Source organism: Leopardus geoffroyi, chromosome A1, assembly GCF_018350155.1.
Source record: "Leopardus geoffroyi isolate Oge1 chromosome A1, O.geoffroyi_Oge1_pat1.0, whole genome shotgun sequence".
NCBI lineage: Eukaryota > Metazoa > Chordata > Mammalia > Carnivora > Felidae > Leopardus > Leopardus geoffroyi.
In genome coordinates, this window is record NC_059326.1 from 210,459,585 (window position 1) to 210,480,596 (window position 21,012).

Here is a 21,012-nt window from a genome sequence, read left to right on the forward strand (position 1 = left end):
GCTGGCCCACTTAGAGTTCATTAGTTCTGAAGAAACGGTGTTTGTCTTATTTACCGTGAGCCATAAATTCAGCAAATTCAGTTTTATATTCTCAATTCTTAGGGCTTCCTACTATGAGATTTCAGTTGATGATGGTCCATGGGAAAAACAGAAGAGTTCAGGGCTCAATTTGTGTACTGGAACAGGATCAAAGGCCTGGTGAGTACCTTGGGATGTTACTTATTGACTTTTGTGAAATATTTTAAGTAATGTAATTTACTCGATGCTGCATATCGGTGTATCTAAGGCCTCTGAAACGCAAGAGGTAGCCTGGTGTTGTTATGTTGGTTGGCCCAGTTTCTGCTTTACTCATCAGTTGGCTCTAGAAGTCCTGCCTGGACTTCTTAGATTAGAGCTATAGCCTGGATTTGGTCATTCTTTAGCCTGTTGCCCTAGGTTTGTAAAGAGAAAAAAGAAAATGTTTTGGGGGACTGTATTGTTTTTAAATGAAAAATATTTTAAATAATAGTAAAGAAATGAAAACAATTACAGTAACAACAACAAATGTCCTGGAGGTTTGTGCGTCAAAGGCTTAACTAGAGATAACTTGGGCTCCTGTATCTTGTTTACCCTATAACCTCTCTCTGGGTAATGGCTTCGCTTCTTGGTACACAGACACAGATGCCTCCCAGACTTTTATCTGTAGCTATCTTGTTTCCTGAGCCCAAACTTCTGTTCTAAAATTACCTACTAAATAGAATGTTAATAGACCTCCAAATTCAACACATTCAAAACTAAATTTATTATCTTCAGGTTTTTTTTTAAGGTTTTATTTATTTATTTTGAGAGAGAGAGAGAGAGCAAGTGGAAGGGCAGAGAGAGAGGGAGAGCGAGAATCCCAAGCAGGCTCCACACTGTCAGCACAGAGCCCATGTGGGGCTTGAACTCAGAAACTGTGAGATCATGACCTGAGCCAGAATCAAGAATCGGACACTTAACCAAGTGAGCCACCCAGGCTCCCCATCTTTAGTTTTTCTTGCTGTGATCCCTGTATTGCTTAATAATATCACTGTTACCGTGAGTTCATGCTCTAGAGAAAAAACAGTACTCCTTAAAACCTGGCTCTTACTTTTGAGTCTCCTTGTTCTCCTCTTTACATGTACTTGTCTCTGAATCCTGCCAGTCACGCTTCTGAAGTCCTTGCCCCTCTTTTTCAGTTTCTACTGCTGTGTGGTCTACTGCTCTATGCCACACTTCTGTTTCTGCAGTTTCTACTGCTGTTTGGTCCAGGCCCATCTTTTTAGTGAATAATCTTTGTGCCTCACCCTTTATTCTTCAGGCTGTCGTCCATACTGCCAACAGAGTAATATTTCTAAAATGTAGATAAATTTTATTCCTTTCTGTGCTGTAAAAGCTTCATTGACTTCTGACTGTGTTCAGATTAGTCTGTGTGTAAGACCCTTTAAATATGATCTAAGAAACTTCACCAGCCTATTGTTGCCTTACTCTAACCCATTGGCACAATGGGGACACTGCAGGCTACTTGCAATTCTCAGCACAAGCCACATTGTCTCTGGGCTTTTTGTTTTTGCTCAGTGCAACTTCTTCCTGCATTGAATGCCTGAACATTTTCCACTTTCCTTCCCCTGGCTGAAAAATCCAGTCTTCAAATGTCATTCTCTGTAGGAAATCTTTACTAGGACCTAGTTCTTTTCATCAGCATAATGAATCCCCTTTTGGTGCATCCCAAGCACTTTTTCGTAATAGCACTTTGACAGCACTTACCACATTATTAGTTCTCTAATTACCTAATACCCAGCTGGTTTGAGCAACTTGAGGTATTTGGCAAGGTGACTAGTGGTTTTTTTGTTTAATTTTTGCATGTATAGCACAGTACCTAATACATATTCTCTCATTTTTTTTTTTCAAATAAATGACTACATGCTTACAAATACAGCTAACAAACACAGTATTAATCTGTGATTTTAAGTTTGGATAGTTTAAAATGGATTTTACTTCCCATTTTTTCGGTGTTTTTAATACTTTTTTTTGTGGAAAAACTGTAAGATCTGTAAGAGTAGGCAAAATAGTATAATCAATATCTGTGTACCCATTAATCAGTTTCAATAATTATCAACACATGCCCAATCTTGTTTCCCTTTTGTCTTCTTTTATCTCATAATACTTTGAAGTAATTTTCAGACATCACAGTTCATTCATAAGTACTTAGTAACTTCACATCTTTTAAAAATATCCTAGTCTTAGTCAAATAAACCTTTGGAGAAAAATGAGAAGTATTATTTTAAAACATTGGTTAATATTTCATTTTCCTGAGGGGGGCCAGTGAGAACTACATGTCTAAAATGACTTTAACAATAGTTTGCAAAAGTAATTTAATAATCTAAGATGCTATAAAATTATTTTGTAGCCCTCATAAAATGAAAACATTAGTTAATTGCTTTAATTTATCATAACATCTTTTCTGCTCAGCATGATATGTTACTTGGTGAAAACTGGATTGAAAATCAGAAATGGTTTCCCAGATCCTTCTCCTCTTATCCTAGGATTCTCACCGCCCCCTCACGTCCCCCCCCCCCCCCCCCCCCACACCCCCATCATGGGCAAAGCGGTATAATTGAAAAGAGTACTGGCCTGGAAGTTAGAGAGACCTGGCAAAATCACCAACTAGCTTTGTGATCTTGTACAAGTTTCCTTTTCTGAAAAATGAGGGGAAATAGAACAGATAAAATAAGATTATCTTCTGGACTGTGATTCTGTAGGTTCTGTTGTATGCAGTAAATACAAGCTATCAGTTATTTAGCCCCTGTTACTTTGAATATACTGTGGTAGGTACTTTTTATACATTGACTATAATTCTCACAGAAATCCTGCAAGAAAGTGGTAGTATCCCTGTTTTATAAAGTAGAAATTGAGGCTTCACAAGGATAAACAATTTAGGGTGAGGTCAGAACTAATGTCAGAACCTGGATAAAAAAACGCTCAGGTGTGCTTGACTAAAAAGCCAGTGCTTTTTTGACTGCCAGCTTTTTAATGTTTATTTATTTTTGAGAGAGACAGAGACAGAATGTGAGTGTGTTAGGGGCAGAGAGAGAGAGAGAGAGAGAGAGAGACAGAATCTGAAGCAGGCTCCAGGCTCTGAGCTGTCAGCACAGAGTTCGACGCGGGGCTCCAACTCACAAACCGTGAAATCATGACCTGAGCCAAAGTCGGGTGCTTAACTGATGGAGCCACCCAGGCGCCCCTGACTGCCAGCCTTTAAATGCAGAGGGGGAGCTGTCTGTAGAAGCCGCTGGTTCAAAGATGTGTCACTAGGTTGTATCGAAAAATTATTAAGGTAAACTTGCTAATCTTAGTGAAACCGTGGTTATGCTAAAGGCAGTGAATAGGCTTTTGACTTTTGCACTGGGGTATGTGTGATTTTATTTTTTTATTAGAAAAATTTGTTTAATGTTAATTGATTTTTGAGAGAGAGAGACAAGCATGAGCGGGGGAAGAGCAGAGAGAGAGAGAGACACAGAATCTGAAGCAGGTTCCAGGCTCTGAGCTGTCAGCACAGAGCCCGGTATGGGGCTCGAACTCACAAACCACCAGATCATGACCTGAGCTGAAGTCAGATGCTTAACCGACTAGCCACCAGGTGCCCCTGATTTTGAGTTTGTTTTCAACCTTTCAGTAGTAAGAAGAGCATAAAGGATAAGAGCCATTAGGCTTGCTTGTAAAGCAGTTCTGCCCTCCATTGCCACACACCTTATAGTTGAGTCCTGTGTTCCCATTGGATGTGAATAAATGTGGCTTAGATTAGAATTTCATTCATTTCTGTGTTGCTTAATAAAGTCTCATGTCTAGAACTCTGTCACTAACTATATCCTATCCCTGCCACCTTGATTACTCAGCCTCTTCTCTCTTCAGCCTATGTAGCTTGCTTCTAATGTTCTACCTTACTCCCTCCCATTGCTGATTGTTCTTTGCCTGTGATTGCATTTTCCCATTCATCTTCTGTCCTTTTTCTCTTCAGAAAATGGAGGGAGAGAAGAGAAGCCTAGGGGCCAGAAGGACTGAGGAAAGCTATACATTTCCATACATTAATAACTTTTATCAAACTACCATTAACAAAATTTTTTTTTAACGTTTATTTATTTTTGAGAGAGTGTGAGCAGGGGAGGGGCAGAGAGAGAGAGGGGGAGACAATACAGAGCCTGATGTGGGGCTGCAACCAACGAACCATGAGATCATGATCTGAGCTGAAGTCAGATGCTTAACCAACTGAGCCACCCCGGTGCCCACCCCCCTTTTTAAAGTTTATTTATTTTGAGAGACACTGAGACAGCACAAGTGGGGGAGGGGCAGAGAGACAGGGAGACAGAGAATCCCAAGCAGACTTCATGCTGTCACTGCAGAGCCTGATGCGGGGCTCAAATCCACAAAACCATGAGATCATGACCTGAACCTAAACCAAGTCAGATGCTTAACTGACTGAACCATCCAGATACCCCTTGAACTACCATTTCTAAGCACTTTCTTTGTCTGAGCTAAATATGTTAAATTTTCAAAAATACTCTGGAAGTAGGTGATTATTTTTTAAAGTTTATTAATTTATTTTGAGAGAGAGCATGTGTGCGATTAGAGGAAGGGGCAGAGAGAGAGGAAGAGAGGGAATCCCAGGAAGGCTCTGCACTGATGTGGGGCTCAAACTCATGAACCGTGAGATCATGACCTGAGCTGAAATCAGACGTTTAACTGACTGAGCCACCCAGGTGCCCCTGGAAATACGTGCTTTTATTTTCGTTAATAGAGTAGGAAAGTCTCAGAAGTTTCCCAAAGCCATATGGCTAATAAATGGTGAAGACAGACTCTAAATTCTGTAGACCTTAGGAATCATTGGAAAGAAAGGAATAGAATAGCTTATTTCTTTTACTGTTCTTTTTTTTTAATTTATTTTTTATTTTTTAAAATTTAAATCCAAATTAGCATATAGTGAAACAATGATTTCAGGAGTAGATTCCTTAATGCCCCATACCCATTTAGCCCATTCCCCCTCCCACAACCCCTCCAGCAACCCTGTTTGTTCTCCATATTTATGAGTCTCTTCTGTCTTGTCCCCCTCCCTGTTTTTATATTTTGTTTCCCTTCCCTTATGTTCATCTGTTTTGTCTCTTAAAGTCCTCATATGAGTGAAGTCATATGATTTTTGTCCTTCTCTAATTTCACTTACCATAATACCCTCCAGTTCCATCCATGTAGTTGCAAATGGCAAGATTTCATTCCTTTTGATTGCCGAGTAATACTCCATTGTATATACTCCACATCTTCTTTATCCATTCATCCATCAATGGACATTTTGGGCTCTTTCCATACTTTGGCTATTGTTGATAGTGCTGCTATAAACATGGGGATGCATGTGTTCCTTTGAAACAGCACACCTGTGTCCCATGGATAAATGCCTAGTAGTGCAATTGCTGGGTCATAGGGTAGTTCTATTTTTAGTTTTTTGAGGAACCTCCATACTGTTTTCCAGAGTGGCTACACCAGCTTGCATTGCCACCAACAATGCAAAAGAGATCCTCTTTCTCTGCATCCTCACCAACATCTGTTGTTGCCTGAGTTGTTAATGTTAGCCATTCTGACAGGTGTAAGGTGGTATCTCATTGTGTTTTTGATTTGTATTTCCCTGATGATGAGTGATGTTGCGCATTTTTTCATGTGTCGGTTGGCCATCTGGATGTCTTCCTTGGAGAAGTGTCTATTCATGTCTTTTGCCTGTTTCTTCACTAGATTATTTGCTTTTTGGGTGTTGAGTTTGATAAGTTCTTTATAGATTTTGGATACTAACCCTTTATCTGATACGTCATTTGCAAATGTCTTCTCCCATTCTGTCGGTTGCCTTTTAGTTTTGCTGATTGTTTCTTCAACTGTGCAGAACCTTTTTATTTTGATGAGGTCTCAATAGTTCATTTTTGTCTTTGTTTCCCTTGCCTCTGGAGATGTGTTGAGTAAGAAGTTGCTGTGGGCAAGATCAAAGAGGTTTTTGCCTGCTTTCTCCTCGAGGATTTTGATGGCTTCCTGTCTTACACTGAGGTCTTTCATCCATTTTATTTTTGTGTATGGTGTAAGAAAGTGGTCCAGGTTCATTCTTCCTCATGTCGCTGTCCAGTTTTCCCAGCACCACTTGCTGAAGAGACTGTCTTTATTCCATTGGATATTCTTTCCTGCTTTGTCAAAGATGAGTTGGCCATACGTTTGTGGGTCCATTTCTGGATTCTGTTATGTTCCATTGATCTGAGTGTCTGTTCCTGTGCCAACTTTTACTCTTCTTTTAATTCTTGATACTAGGAGATAAAAGTTTTCCTATGTGACCCTCTCCTTGCTTTGACTATAAAATATGGAAATGTATGACTTTGGATAAGATAGTTGTTATAACTGATAACCGCCCACTCAGTGACTTAACACAATAGAAGTTTATTTCTTGTTCTTATAAAGTTCAAGTGGGTGTTCCCAATTGGGAGGTGGGTCTCAAAGTGGTGACTCCAGGTATCCAGGCTCTTTGCATCATCTGCCTCAACCATCTTTTAAACATAGCTCTTGAAGTCACTCTACTCATTTAAATGAAGCCACAGAAGGAAGAAAAGCATGGAGGGTCACCTGTGGCAGGCTTATGAGACAGTCTTAGATATGTTGTCTATGACATCTACTCTCATTCCTGTAGTTAGAACTCAGTCACTCAGGATTTATGGCAAGAAAGGATGGAAAAGATAGTCTAACTATGCATGTATGTAAGCACACACACACACACACACACACACACACACACACACACACACGAAGGGTTTGGGGATTAGCTCTCCCATTTTGCACTTCCCAAAATTCCTCCACAGGATATAGGATGTAGGGGTTATGGTGCATAGCAGGTTGTCTCTGATTTGTCCCATTGTCATCTCAGTCCTCTTCCCAGCATGGAACACAATTTGCTACATTCACTGGGAGAAGTACTACTGAGCGCAATCACATATATTTCTGTGTGTTTTTTTAAAAGACTTTTCCCAGTTCCCTTCCTTTATACATTCTGTTTTAGCTGACTTAATTAAGGGTAAGTGTTCTTAAGTGAAGAGAGAAAGCTTTACTAGCTAAAGAAGAGACGAGATTCAATTTGTCTTCAATTTGATTGTCTTTAGTGGAAGTTTTATCTGATTTCAAATGGAAACTCTTAGAATGGTAAAGGTTGTAGACCTAAGAATAAAGGCATCATGTGTTAGCTAATACCTGTTTAAGCATATAGTTTGTCTTTGATGTAGAATATAAACCACTCCTAAAGGGAGAGTGATTTGGCTGAGATCCAGGTTACAACCATAGGAAATTCGTCTTAACCCCAATTCAGAGGACTTAGTTTGGGTTGGCTTATGATATCCCTAATAAATCATAATTCTAGGAATATTTGATCAAATCATAGAAGACTTTTGTTCTTTTTTTTTTTTTTAAAGTTTTTTTTTTAACGTTTATTTTTGAGACAGGGAGAGACAGAGCATGAATGGGGGAGGGTCAGAGAGAGAGGGAGACACAGAATCTAAAACAGGCTCCAGGCTCTGAGTTGTCAGCACAGAGCCCGATGCGGGGCTTGAACTCACAGACCGCGAGATCAGGACCTGAGCCGAAGTCGGCCGCTTAACCAACTGAGCCACCCAGGCGCCCTGACTTTTGTTCTCTTAAATTAAGTCTTCAAGGGTCACCTGGATGGCCCAGTTGGTTGAGTGTCTGACTATCGAATTCAGCTCAAGTCATGATCTCACGGTTTGTGGTTTCAAGCCTCATGGTGCCTGCTTAGGATTTGCTCTCTACCTCTCTGCTCCTCGCGGGCTCATGTGCTCGCTCTCAAAATAAAAAAAAACTTAAAGAAAAATTAAATCTTCAGTATTTTAATTCAGTGGAACCCTAATAAACATGGCTCATTTTATGTGACTTTTAATTTAAAATAAAATTCTGAAACCATATCTTCTAATAATGTCAATTAGAATATAATTCATGCATGTCTCTTTCATTTGATACTTTCATTCGGTATTGAGTTCTTGCCATGAGCCAGGTAGTGCCGCAAATGCCTTGCAGTGTGTATGTAATTATGCAGACAGTAATTATGATGAGATATGTATTGCGAACTTCACGCTGAACAGTAAAAAAGTCAGGACACTTACTGGCGAAAAATAGAATATGGTGAAAAATAGAATAGGCAAGGGCCAGATTTGGGATTTTTTTAGCATAGGCATTTGGTGTGTGAATGACCCCAAATTTTTAATATAAAACTTGTTACCTGCATTTTTAAGAGAATGCCCTAAATGTTATCACATTTCTCAAAATGTGAAGGGCATAGGGTTGGAAGTGTATGCAAGAGTATCTATTACTCCCCCTCCTCAGAAAGGTTAAGAGCCACTGAATTATGTTTATAGAGTTGTTTGGGTCATTATGCTGCTGTTCATTGAGATTATCTACTGAGGCCATGTGAGAATTCTGTAGCAACAGAATTCTGAATTACTGGAAAGAATTAAAAAGAAGAAAAAACCCAAAAACCTTTCCTTAACCTTCTTTGTAGACCCAAGGACAGAGCTACTTTTAGGTGATTCATGTTTGTGTTAACATTTGTTCTTAAGTGTTTAAGCAAAGCATCACACTGGTAAAGATTTCTCATCTTTTCTATTTTATAATTTAAAGAAATATTTACAAGTTAAAAATAGGTTATAGTAGAGGGACACCTGGGTGGCTCGGTAGGTTAAGTGTGTCTGATTTCAGCTCAGGTTATGATCTTGCAGTTTGTGGGTTCAAGTCCCACATCGGACTCTGCTTGGGATTCTCCCTCTCCTTCTCTGTCTGCCCCTCTCCTGCTCATGCTCTTTCTCTCTCAAAATAAATAAATAAACATGAAAGAATGTTATAGTACAAAAGGTTTTAAAATGAAAAGCTAGTCTTTCATTTCATATATCTAGTACTAATCTCCAGGCACAACCTATATATATATTCTACATAATGCCTTTGTTTTTTTTTTTAACTTATGTTTCTATCAGCACATACAGTTCTATTTTATGCTTTTTAATCTCTACATAGTAACATATTTAACCAGCTTCCTACGATATGAGTTGTTTTGCTATTATAAACAGTGCTTCGGTAAATATCCTTGTACATGTCTTTTGTGTACTATAGATAGAAGTATCTTTTAGGATAAATTAGGATGAGTAATATGTTCATTTAAAATTTTAATAGTGAAGAATTGCCTTCCAACTGCAACTTCCATAATGCCATCATGTATGAATGAGAATGTCTTTCATATACCTTTCATACATTATCAGTTTTTAATCTATGTGTCCTTAAGTAGGAGTAAGATTGAAAGCTTTTTCATATAAGCCTATAAACTGTTTACTTTGCCCACTTTTTAAAAGTGGGTGAAGTAGCTATCATATTTTGGTTGCTTCTTCTTGATAATTTCTAAGAGTTCTCTGTATATTAAGTAGATAATTCCTTTTTAATTTAAAGTGTGTTTTTAGAATGAGAACAAAGAACTTACATGGTGTTTCTTTCTAGGTCATTCAATATTAACAGGGTTGCGACCCAGGCTGTGGAAGATGTTTTAAATATTGGTGAGTACCAGAATAGCTATTTGTTACAATTATAATGTACTATATAATGTATATATTTTATTGTATGTTAGCTATTATTGACATTATTTAATCAAGATATTCCACCCTTTCCTTTTTCAATAGCAAAACGACAAGGAAATTTAAGTCTTCCATTGAACAGAGAATTGGTAGAGAAAGGTCAGTGACTAATGATCATAATTACTAACAGTTTCATTCAAGTTCTGTATCAGTCTTTAGGATGTTATTATGACGTGTACTTGTCTAATTAGCAAAGCATTGTATTTTTTTTTTTTTTCAACGTTTATTTATTTTTGGGACAGAGAGAGACAGAGCATGAACGGGGGAGGGGCAGAGAGAGAGGGAGACACAGAATCGGAAACAGGCTCCAGGCTCTGAGCCATCAGCCCATAGCCTGACGCAGGGCTCGAACTCACGGACCGCGAGATCGTGACCTGGCTGAAGTCGGACGCTTAACCGACTGCGCCACCCAGGCGCCCCAGCATTGTACTTTTTTGACTCAAACGGGCCCTTGATATAATACCTTTACGTATATTTAAACAATAAAAAGTTTAGAGCTGGACTTTATATTAGATTTTTGTGAACTATGAAATATAACCTCTGTGCCAAAACTCTTAACTACATACATATTCTGGGGGATAGGAAAATATAGAAAAATACAGATCTGGCAAATGGGAAATGTTTACCTAAACTCCGTGTGCCATTAATATCCTCTGAATGAAAAGGAGTTCACTGAGCTGTGAATGCTTATCTTCACATTCACTAAAATCTTCTCTTTAACTTTCTCCTTTCTATTCCTGCCCGGTTACTTCAGGGTTCCTTTGAGAGAACCAGCACTGTTGGGAAAGACTACTACTGATCAGGGAACTTGAAGGCCTGGGCTCTAATCCCAGACCAACCAGTCACTCACTGGAAATATGAGCAAGACTGTGGTTCCATTCTTCTACTTCTTGAACTATAAAAGGATGAAGTAGAGATAGATTGGTAATACCTAAGGGGGTTCTTCAAATTTATTCTTCAAGTTTTTCTGTTCTAAATATTTAAATTCTTAAATTGGAAAACACATTCCTTTGATTTGCTTATGAAATTAACTCACTAAAATCCCCTCTTCTGTACCAGAATCATTTTTGTACAGACCTCAAACTAAAGATTCTCTTGTTGTCTCTGTTTAATTGAAGAGTATCCTAAGTTTTCAAGATTATTAAAAAATCCAAACTTGTTCATATGCATCTCCTTATCTATGTAAGGGTGTTCAACATATACAACCAAAACCAAATACACAAAGTGGATATTGGCAAATGTAAGACTGCAGCTGGCATCCATAAACACAGACACTTGAATTTAAGAGTTATCAAAATAGTCTCACTCTTTTTGGTTGCCTTTTAAATAATTTAGCAATACACAATAAAGTATTTGAATAGTGCCAGTTCATTTATGTGTGTATTTTAGATTTCCACATAAGATTACTTTACTGGGGGACGTGGTTGGCCTTTAATAGTTTGAAAACAGGACTAAATCTCTGAAGTCCCTTTCAACTGTCTAAAACGGACTTTCTCCCTCTCTCAATTTGAGACCAAAACGATTATTTTGATCACAGCTTATGAGCTAGCATTAGCTTTAAATCTGTGTTAGAGTTAAATTAGGCATTTACAGTAGTTGATTCATTATATAATTTAACTTAAAGGGGCGCCTGGGTGGCTCAGTGGGTTAAACATCCGACTCTTGATTTCAGCTCAGGTCATTATCTCATAGTTCATGAGTTCGAGCCTTGCATTGGGCTTGTGCTGAGAGTGCAGAGCCTGCTTGGGATTTTGTCTCTGCCCCTCCCCTGCTCATGCTCGTTCACTGTCTCTCAAAATAAAAAACTTCAAAAAATAATTTAACTTAAAACGTATATAAAACAACTGAAATTTATATCGGGTATGTAAATTAATTTAAGGGTATACATAAAATACTGTGATTTTTCCACTTTACTGAATGAATGTTATTCCTTTGAAGATTTGACTGTCCTCAGAAACAATAGTGAATGCCAGTAGTGCAGTCACTGTTACAGACATTTCTGGAACTACCTTCAGAGCTAGCACTTTTTTTTTTTTTTTTTTAAGTGATCTCTATGCCCAGAGTGGGGCTCGAACTCACGATATTGAAATCAAGAGTTACATGCTCTACCCACTGGACCCAGCCAGACAGCCCTGTAGCTAGCACATTTTGAGTGTGTGTGTTCCCAGAGGAGCAAATTTTTGAGAGTAAATTAGATTTTTTTTCAAGGAGCCAAATAATTTAAACAAAATTTTGGTAAATAAGGTGGATTGTCTGACAGTCTTATAATGTTTTAATGTGGTATTCAACTATACGTTCTTTCAAGCCTGATTTCCTTGTATAATTGTTTTTGACCAATTTATGTTTTGCCTACCAACTGTCATGTGCTTCTTGGTTAGAAAGCAGGTCCCAAAGATTTCTAAAAATGTCTTGTGTAATGAGAGTTTCATTAGAGAAAGCGTATTACCTGTAATTTTTTGAGACTGCATTTTTAATCAAGAGAATTAACTTAATATTTATGGACACTTTGACATGGTGTTTTGGAAGGGAACTTGGCAAGGGACTATGGCAACTCAGGTTCTGTTTTTGAATGCCCCAAGTTAGTTCCTCTACTTTTGTTTAATTACTGGTTTTGTAGCCCACTCCCCAGTATGTCTCCAGCTGATGTGTCAGGGGCTTTGGTGGCCTTATCTTGAAACCTAATCCTCATTTTATAAAGTTTTTTGTTCTTTTAATGGAATGTGTTGTGAGTTCCAAGAAAGTTTCTGCCAAACAGACCTTTGAAACAGAGTTGCATTTAAATTGGGGATAGCATAGCATCCATTTTTCATTTTGCACTTCTCAGAAGTGACTGTCTTTCTTTGAATGTGCTAATACTTTTTTTCCTTTATAGTAACAAATGAATATAACGAATCGCTGCTCTATAGTCCAGAAGAACCAAAAATACTTTTCAGTATTCGAGAACCAATAGCAAACAGAGTTTTCTCCAGCAGTCGTCAGCGCTGCTTCACGTCAAAGTAAGCTTCCAAAGGCCAGCCTGTGACTATGCTTCCATCTCTTGTAATTATAAACGGGTTTTGGTTTTAAAGTATTCAGTATGATGAAATTCACTCATTCACACTTAATCTAGTAGGAAAAGTAGGGCTTTTGGAACTAGTGAGGCGTCATGCTATATATACCCTGGAGGAAATACTTCCTTTCCCAACTTGTGCCATTTTAGAGAAACTATAAGTAAATAGAAGGGGCATAATTATCTAACGGGGTGATATGGATTTGTTGTTTTCATATATTAAGACAGAATAAGATCAAATTATCACTTTAAAAGAAACTGGAAAGCAACTTTTTTTTTTTATATGCTATTGGATAAAGAAAAAGAAAGCAGGACAAATATTCATATAAAACCTAACTTGTAAAGCCGTAAACTTTTAGAGTAGGACTCATTTCTTTCAGCTTTTTCCTAAAAGTGACCTCCCCTTTCCTCGTATTTACTGAATTTGATTTTTGTTTGAAGGGAAGATATCAAAAAACCTTATAATTTATTTTATAAAGGTTGCCCAATTTTCTAAACAAAACTATGAAAAATGTCATTTGTCTCATGGCAAGCAAAGAACAGTTTAATTATGAATTGCTACTTATATAGTGTGCATATTTTCTTTTTTGAAATATGGTTGATATTTTTTCTAGGAAAAACAAATTCCTTTTACTCATTTGAAAGTTAATTTTGATTAATCGACAAATCTATGTACTCAATTTAGGTGAAATTACAAATACATTTAAATTTTGCTCATATAAACAGAATAAGCTTCATGACTTTGGCAGTTGGACAATATTAACAAAAGATGGAGAAATTGAACTATTCAGAATTAAGTACTTTTCTTAATGGAGACACCATTAAGGAAAAAAAAAAAAAGGCAAGCCACAGAGTGATAGATTTGCAACAATGGACTTCTATCCAGAATATTGTAAAGATTCCTACAACTCTATTAAGAAAAAGGCAACTCAGTAGAAAAATTGCCAAAGTCCTAGACAGGCCTTTCACAGAAGAGGGTATCCAAATGGCTAAGTGTATGAAAAACATCCTTGACCTTATTATTCATGTGGGGAATGCAAATTGAAACTATATAATATGATACCATACACACCCACCAGAATAGCTAAGGTGCTAGTTGTTGGTAAGGTGGGAGTAACTGCAATTTACATGCAGTATTTTTAGGACTAGTTGGGCATATTGTTTGGCAGTTACCTACCAAAGCTGAATAAAGCACACACAGTGACCCAGCAAATTCGCTCTTAGGTATATATCCAACAGAAATGTATACACACAAACGTCTGCAACAAAAGACATGCTTAAGAATATTTGTAGTAGCACTACTTCCAGTAGTAAAAACCCAGATGTCTATGAATAGAGGAGGTACATAAATTTTGGTATTTTCACACAATGGAAGCGTTTTCATATAGCAATGAAAATGAACACAACACAATACTACTATATGTAATAACCATGGATGAATTTCACAAGCATACTTTTTTGTTTATTTTTGAGAGAGAGAGAGCATGAGCAGGGGAAGGGCAGAAAGAGAGAGAGAGACACAGAATCTGGAACAGGCTCTGAGCTGTCAGCACAGAGCCCCACATGGGGCTCGAACTCATGAACCATGAGATCATGACCTGAGCCAAAGCTGGCCCTTAACTGACTGAGCCACCTGGGTGCCCCCACAAACAAACTGTCAAGCAAAAGAAGCTAGACACAAAGCAAACCTATGTGTTCTTCAATTTATATAAAGTTCAAGAACAGAGCTATCTATTACCACTATGGTGACTGAAATTAGAGTAGTGGGCATGCGTGGGAAGGATGGCCCAAGGGTAGAGACTGGAGGAGAGCAGTGAGGGAGCTTCTGGGGAGCTGGGGAACATTTGATTCCTCATTTGGGTGATGAAGGCTACACAAGTGTGTTCACTGAGCTGTTCATTTGTGCCTCTTCATTTGTTCTTCAGTCAAAATTATCCATGAAAATAGTTACATTCTCAATATTAGTACTTAAAATGGTAATAACTCAACATTGTGTCATATGAAAAAAGCCTGTGAGTTCCATCAAGTCTGAACTTGTTCTCTTAAAAATGTTTGGGTGAATGGAGCTATCCTGAATATCTTAATTTTGAGATTTTGATAACATACAGTTACTCTCTCAAACCAAAGAACAACTTGATTTTTAAAATCAAGGCCGAATGATCTGCCAGTTTCAATGAAAATTAAAGAAATCATAATTTTAAAGTTTTAAGGTTTTAAAGAAATCATAATTTAAAGAAAACTTTATATTAATGAGATTTTTTTTCTGCTTAGGGTATGTGTTCGATCTCGTTGTTGGGATGCCTGCATGGTTGTGGATGGAGGTACTTCTTTTGAGTTTAATGATGGAGCAATTGCCTCGATGATGATCAATAAAGAAGATGAGCTTCGAACTGTGATTCTAGAGTAATGAAAAATTTCCTCAGATGACAAATTTTGATTACTGGGAAAATACGTTCACTGCAGAAACAGACTACCAATCATAAAGCTACATAGTTTGGTTATTGTTGAGACTGGTTGGCCCTGAGCTCCAAAGGTGACCAAGGAAGTGAGATTTGCATTATTCTTCTTTTGGATTTGGATAAAAAAGATGTTCACTGTGTTAGAGAATGGATGGACTAAACTGATCAGAATTTATACTTCTACATTGCTTATAGTTGGAATCAAAGAGTACTGATACATTTTTAAATTTAGAGAGGTAAGCTCAAATAAATGATTAAATGTTTAAGATTTGAAATTTCACTGTACAAGATTTTTTTTTTTCCCTTCTCTTTCCTAACTTTGTGGAATTGGTCAGACCAACATATATCATTTAATTAGGGTATATTTTTTATAGTGCCTAAAAATCAAGATTTTTAAAAAATTTTGATGGAGAATTTTTGATAAATCCTGACATTGACCTAACTGAAGTAGGTAAATGTGTTTTTTATATGTGCTTAGAATTTTCTAATTTCAGAGGACAATACTGTTATGGCTCTATTGATTTAAGAAGTTCAAATCATTTTTGAAATTATTGATGTTTTCATTTAATTGATTTTCAGGTTAATTTGGACAGTTCTGGGTGAAATACATATATCTGGACAAAATCATGATACTGTTGCAAATGTATTAATTATCCAATAGCTATTTGAGGGAAGAGACTTTTTTTTTAAAAATGGTTTTGAGTCTTAATAGATTCCTTCCATATTTAAAACTCTAACATGGAATCAGAGACTATAAGAATGAACTGATTAGACGTATTCTATTAGTTTGGTAAAACCTTTTAAAAATATTTTCATCCAGTATTATGAGTTTTGTCAGAAAATGGATTCTTTAATAAATATGCAAAACACAATTAGTTGGAATTGCCTTGCTTTTAATATCATGGTAGTTTTCACTAGCTCATATTCCATGTTTTTACACATTAGCTTTGGGAGATAAAATGTTATGGCTTCTCTTGCCCTTACTATGAGATTTCCTTTAGTTTGAGAGGAAATTATCTAATTATTGACCTACTTACAAGTAATCCTAGCATTTTCACAAAAAGCACCTACTGCTGTGTCATGAGACAACTGGTAATCTCATGCCATTTATTCAAAGTTGTATCTGTTTTTTTTTCACTTGCTGCTAAAAAGTTCAACATTGAAATATTTATTGAACACATACCTTGTGCCATGTACTGTGTCAGATGCTGGATCTCAGTTGATCAATGAAACAGACTGTCCTGATAGAACTTGAGACGAGTGGGCTCAAATTCTGTGAGAGCTAGGATGTATAATCGAATTGAGTGCTATTACTTTTGCCAACATTTAATATGTTCTTGTCAAATTTTTAAATAAATGTTACTATACAAAGGTAATCTAGGTTTTGATGTATATCCAGAACAAGAATCTGTTTTTCTTTTCGAAGAGTATCTGCATAGACGTTCAAAGCAGTGTTTACATGATGTGTACAATGAAAATTACTGTTTTCCCAGAGCTGGATCTAGTTTCTGGCTTGATTTAAAAATGTACTGATGATAACACTTTATGAAGAAGTGAAATTCCACACCATAAAAATTCCTCTAAGAAGTTTAAAATACCTTCTTGACAAAAATGCCAACTCTATCCAAAATGGTACCATAGATCTGTTAATGTTACATATTAATAGGCAATCTGCTCTGTAAAATTGTTCATAAGCCATATTTTAAAAGTTTAAAAAATAGTTAATGTGCTGCATTTGCAGTATAACTAACATTTCTGCTAGGTGTTGGGGATTTATTTGTTAAGAGGCAAAGGATATTGCAATAGAAGAAACGTGTTTATGAATGAGTTAACCTTTTAATGGCAACTATGTGAATAAACATAATTAAACTGGTATTATCTTTTTTTTTAAACTACATTTGCTTGCTTAACTCTTATAGCACCATTAATGGAAAATCAGATTCTCCCAAAATGGTATGTTTCAGGTCTTTTCCACCTGGAAAAGATACTTTCCCGGATATTGCTGATGTTGCACACAGAACTAGGACTTGTTATATAAGCAGAGGGTAAAGTACTTACTTTTTAAGTATAGAGTCTGCAGATATTTTTCACTAGTTTTGATGTTCCACATGTATTTATATTCGTGGCCCCACTAAATCAAATCATATTGAATGTTTAGTAGTCTTCAGGTATAAAGAATTTCCATTCATTTCACTTTTTAAATATCAAAATAAACTGTGTATAAATCATTAGAACCAGTTAACCCAAAGTTGTCAAAAAATATTCACTTGATGCACATGGAACACTCTCCAGAACAGATCACATATTAGGGCACAAAACAAGTCTTAACAAATTCAAAAAGACTTAAGTAATGTCATGCATCTTTTCATCTAGTTTTATAACAATGCTATAAAACTAGAAATCAACCACAAGAAAAAATCTGGCAAGACCATAAAGACATGGAGGTTAAATAACATGCTACTAAAAGCAAGAAATCAAGAAATATAAAGTTACATGGGGACAAATGAAAATCAACACACAACAGTCTAAAATCTTTGGGATGCAGAAAAAGTGGTTCTAAGGGAAGTTTATAGCAATACAGGCCTATTCAAGAAGCAAGAAAAATCTCAATCTAACCTTATACCTAAGGAGCTAGAAAAAGAACAAAACTCAAAACCAGCAGAAGGAAAGAAATAAAAATCAGAGCAGAAATAAATGATATAGAAACTAAAAAAACAATAGAACAGATCAATGAAATCAGGAGCTAGTTTTTTGAAAATATAAACAAAATTGATAACCTTCTAGCCAAACTCCTCAAAAAAGACAAAACCAGACAGCCAATACCATAGAAATACAATTAGAATACTATGAAAAGTTAGATGCCAATAAATTGGACAACCTAAAAGAAATGGATGCCTCTCTAAAAACATGTAACCTACCAAAACTGAAACAGGAATAGAAAATTTGAAGAGACCAGTTACCACCAATGAAATTGAATCAGTAATCAAAAAACTTGCAACAAACCAAAGTCCCGGCCCAGATGGCTTCATAGGTGAACTCTACCAAACATTTAAAGAGTTAATACCTATTCTCCTCCAACTATTCCAAAAACCAGAAGAGAAAGAAAAACTTCTAAATTCATTCTATGATACCAAAACTAGATAAAGGCACCACAAAAACAGAACTACAGGCCAGTATCTCGGATAAACATAGATACAAAAATCCTCAAAAAAATAATAACAAACTGAACCAAACACAATGCATTTAAAAAAATCATTCACCATGATCAAGCGGGATTTATATCCAGGGTGTAACAAGGGTGGGTCAATATTCACAATCAATCAATATATGATGCATCATATCAATAAGAAAGGATAAAAACTATAGGACAATTTCAATAGATGCAGAAAAAGCATTAGACATAGTACAACACCCATTCATGATAAAAACTCTCAAAGTAGGTTTAAAGGGAACATACCTCAACATAATAAAGGCCATATATGAAAAAACAACAGCAACCCTCATACTCAATGGGAAAAAAACTGAAAGCATTTCTCCTAAGGTCAGTAAAAGATAAAGCTGTCCACCCTCACCACCTTTATTCAACATAATACTGGAAGTCCTAGCCACAGCCATCAGGCAAGATAAAGAAAAGGCATCCAACTTGGCAAGGAAAAGGTAAAACTTTCACTATTTACAGATGACACGATACTATATATAAAAATCCCTAAAGACTCCCCCAAAAATACTAGAACTGATAAATGAATTCAGTAAAGTCATAGGATAAAAAAGTCAATATACAGAAATCTGTTGAATTTCTATACACTAATAATGAAGCAGCAGAAAGAGAAATTAAAACAATTCCATTTATAATTACACCAAAACTAATAAAACACCTAAGAATAAACTTAACCAAGGAGGTGAAAGACCTGTACTCTGAAAACTATAAAACACTAATGAAAGAAAGATGACACAAAGAAATGGAAAGACATTCTGTGCTCATGGATTGTACTGTTAACATGTCTATACTACCCAGGGGTACTTGGGTGTCTCGGTTAAGCGTCCGACTCTTGGTTTTGGCTCAGATCATGATCTCACGGTTTGTGAGTTTGAGCCCTGCATTGGGCTCCGTGCTGCTGGTGTGGAGCCTGCTTGGTATTCTCCCTCTGCCCCTCCCCCACTTGCGCTGTCAAAATAAACTTTTTTTAAAAAAGCCTATATTACCCATAGCAATCTGCAGATTTAATGCAATCCCTATACCAACAGCATTCTTAACAAACCAACAGAACAGAATCTAGATAAACAGTCCTAAAGTTTGTATGGAACCACAAAAGACCCCAGATAGCAAAGCTGTCTTGAAAAAAAGAAAACTGGAGGCATCACAATTCCAGACTTCAAGTTATACTACAAAGCTGTAGTAATCAAAACAGTATCATACTGGCACAAAAACAGACACATAGATCAATGGAACAGAATAGAAAACCCAGAAATAAACTCACAATTATATGGTCAATTAATCTTTCACAAAGGACATAGGTGGCCTACTGCTGGCAGGCACCATTTCTGCCACTACCTAGCTAACACTGCTTGCCTTGTCCTACTCCCTTACAGACCTGATCCATCCAAATAGCCCACTCTAGCAGGTGCCCCTCCAAAACAGCTCCCATCCTACCATACCCAGTGGGGGTGGCCTTGGTCCAGTGCTCCTCCCCAAAGCAGCTCCTACCCTTGGGAAGCAGCCTAGCCCACGAGTGCATCTACAGCAACTGCAGCTAAGTGCTGCAGCCAGCTGAGCTGGGGGATCAGCTCTACCCAGCAGCAGGATCACAGCATTGTGCCCTGGCCAAAACAGGACAGCACATATGCCCCACATGTGATAACCTTGGAGTGCCCAGTTCTGGTGATAAGGGTGGAGTGCCCTTCTGAGTCCCACAGGACACATTCTACATAAGCCTGCTCCTTCAAGATTGGGAGACATAGCTGATCTACCTAATACAAAGAAACATAGATAGTCAAAATGAGACAGGAATATATTTCAAATGAAAGAGCAAGACAAAACCTCAAAAAAAGAAACGAAACAGAGATAAGGAATCTACTGATAAAGAGTTCAAAGTAATGGTCATAAAGATACTTACCAAACTTGGGAGAAAAATGGATGAATGCAGTGAGAACTTTAACAAATATATAGAAAATATAAAAAAAGAACCAATTGGGGCAAGTGGGTGGCTCAGTTGATTGAGCATCTGACTTTGGCTCAGGTCATGATCTCATGGTTTGTGAGGTCAAGCCCCACATCGGGCTCACTGCTGTCAGAGCAGAGCCTGCTTCAGATCCTCTGTCCCCCTCTATGCCCGTACCCCACTTGCACTCTCTCAAAAATAAAAATTAAAAAAATAAATAAAAACGAACCAATCAGCCGAAGAATACAACAATAAACAAAAACTACACTAGAGGGAATCAACAGCAGTTTAGATTATGCAGAAGTACTACCAGCATCTGGAAGACATGGTGGTGGAAATCACCAAAGCTGAACATAAAGAAAAAAAAAATTTTAATGAAGATAATTTAACGGACCTCTTGGGCAACATCAAGTGCACTAATGCTCATTTCATAGGGATCCCAGAGGAGAAGTGGGGCGGGGGGGGGGGGGGGGAAGGAGAGGGCAGAAAATTTATATGAAGAAACGATAACTAAAAACTTCCCCAACCTGGGGAAGGAAACACACATCCAGGTCCAGGATGCACAGAGAGCCCCAAACAAGATGAATCCAAAGAGGTCTACACCAAGACACAATAATTAAAATGTTAAAAAAACTAAAAGAATCTTAAAAACA

At 37.1% G+C, this 21,012-nt stretch overlaps 1 protein-coding gene across 4 annotated transcripts in view; it reads left to right on the forward strand.

The window, feature by feature from the left end:
- Positions 1 to 17,073, forward strand: part of NADK2 (NAD kinase 2, mitochondrial) — a 49,252-nt gene extending 32,179 nt beyond the window's left edge. For all 4 annotated transcript variants that reach the window (XM_045440212.1, XM_045440222.1, XM_045440232.1 and 1 more), the window contains 5 exons: positions 103 to 198; positions 9,559 to 9,614; positions 9,738 to 9,791; positions 12,565 to 12,688; positions 15,013 to 17,073. In XM_045440212.1, the coding sequence (XP_045296168.1) occupies positions 103 to 198; positions 9,559 to 9,614; positions 9,738 to 9,791; positions 12,565 to 12,688; positions 15,013 to 15,148 (466 nt within the window). In that variant the 3' untranslated portion in view covers positions 15,149 to 17,073. The remainder of the gene's footprint in view (positions 1 to 102; positions 199 to 9,558; positions 9,615 to 9,737; positions 9,792 to 12,564; positions 12,689 to 15,012) is intronic.
- Positions 17,074 to 21,012: the final 3,939 nt, after the last annotated feature.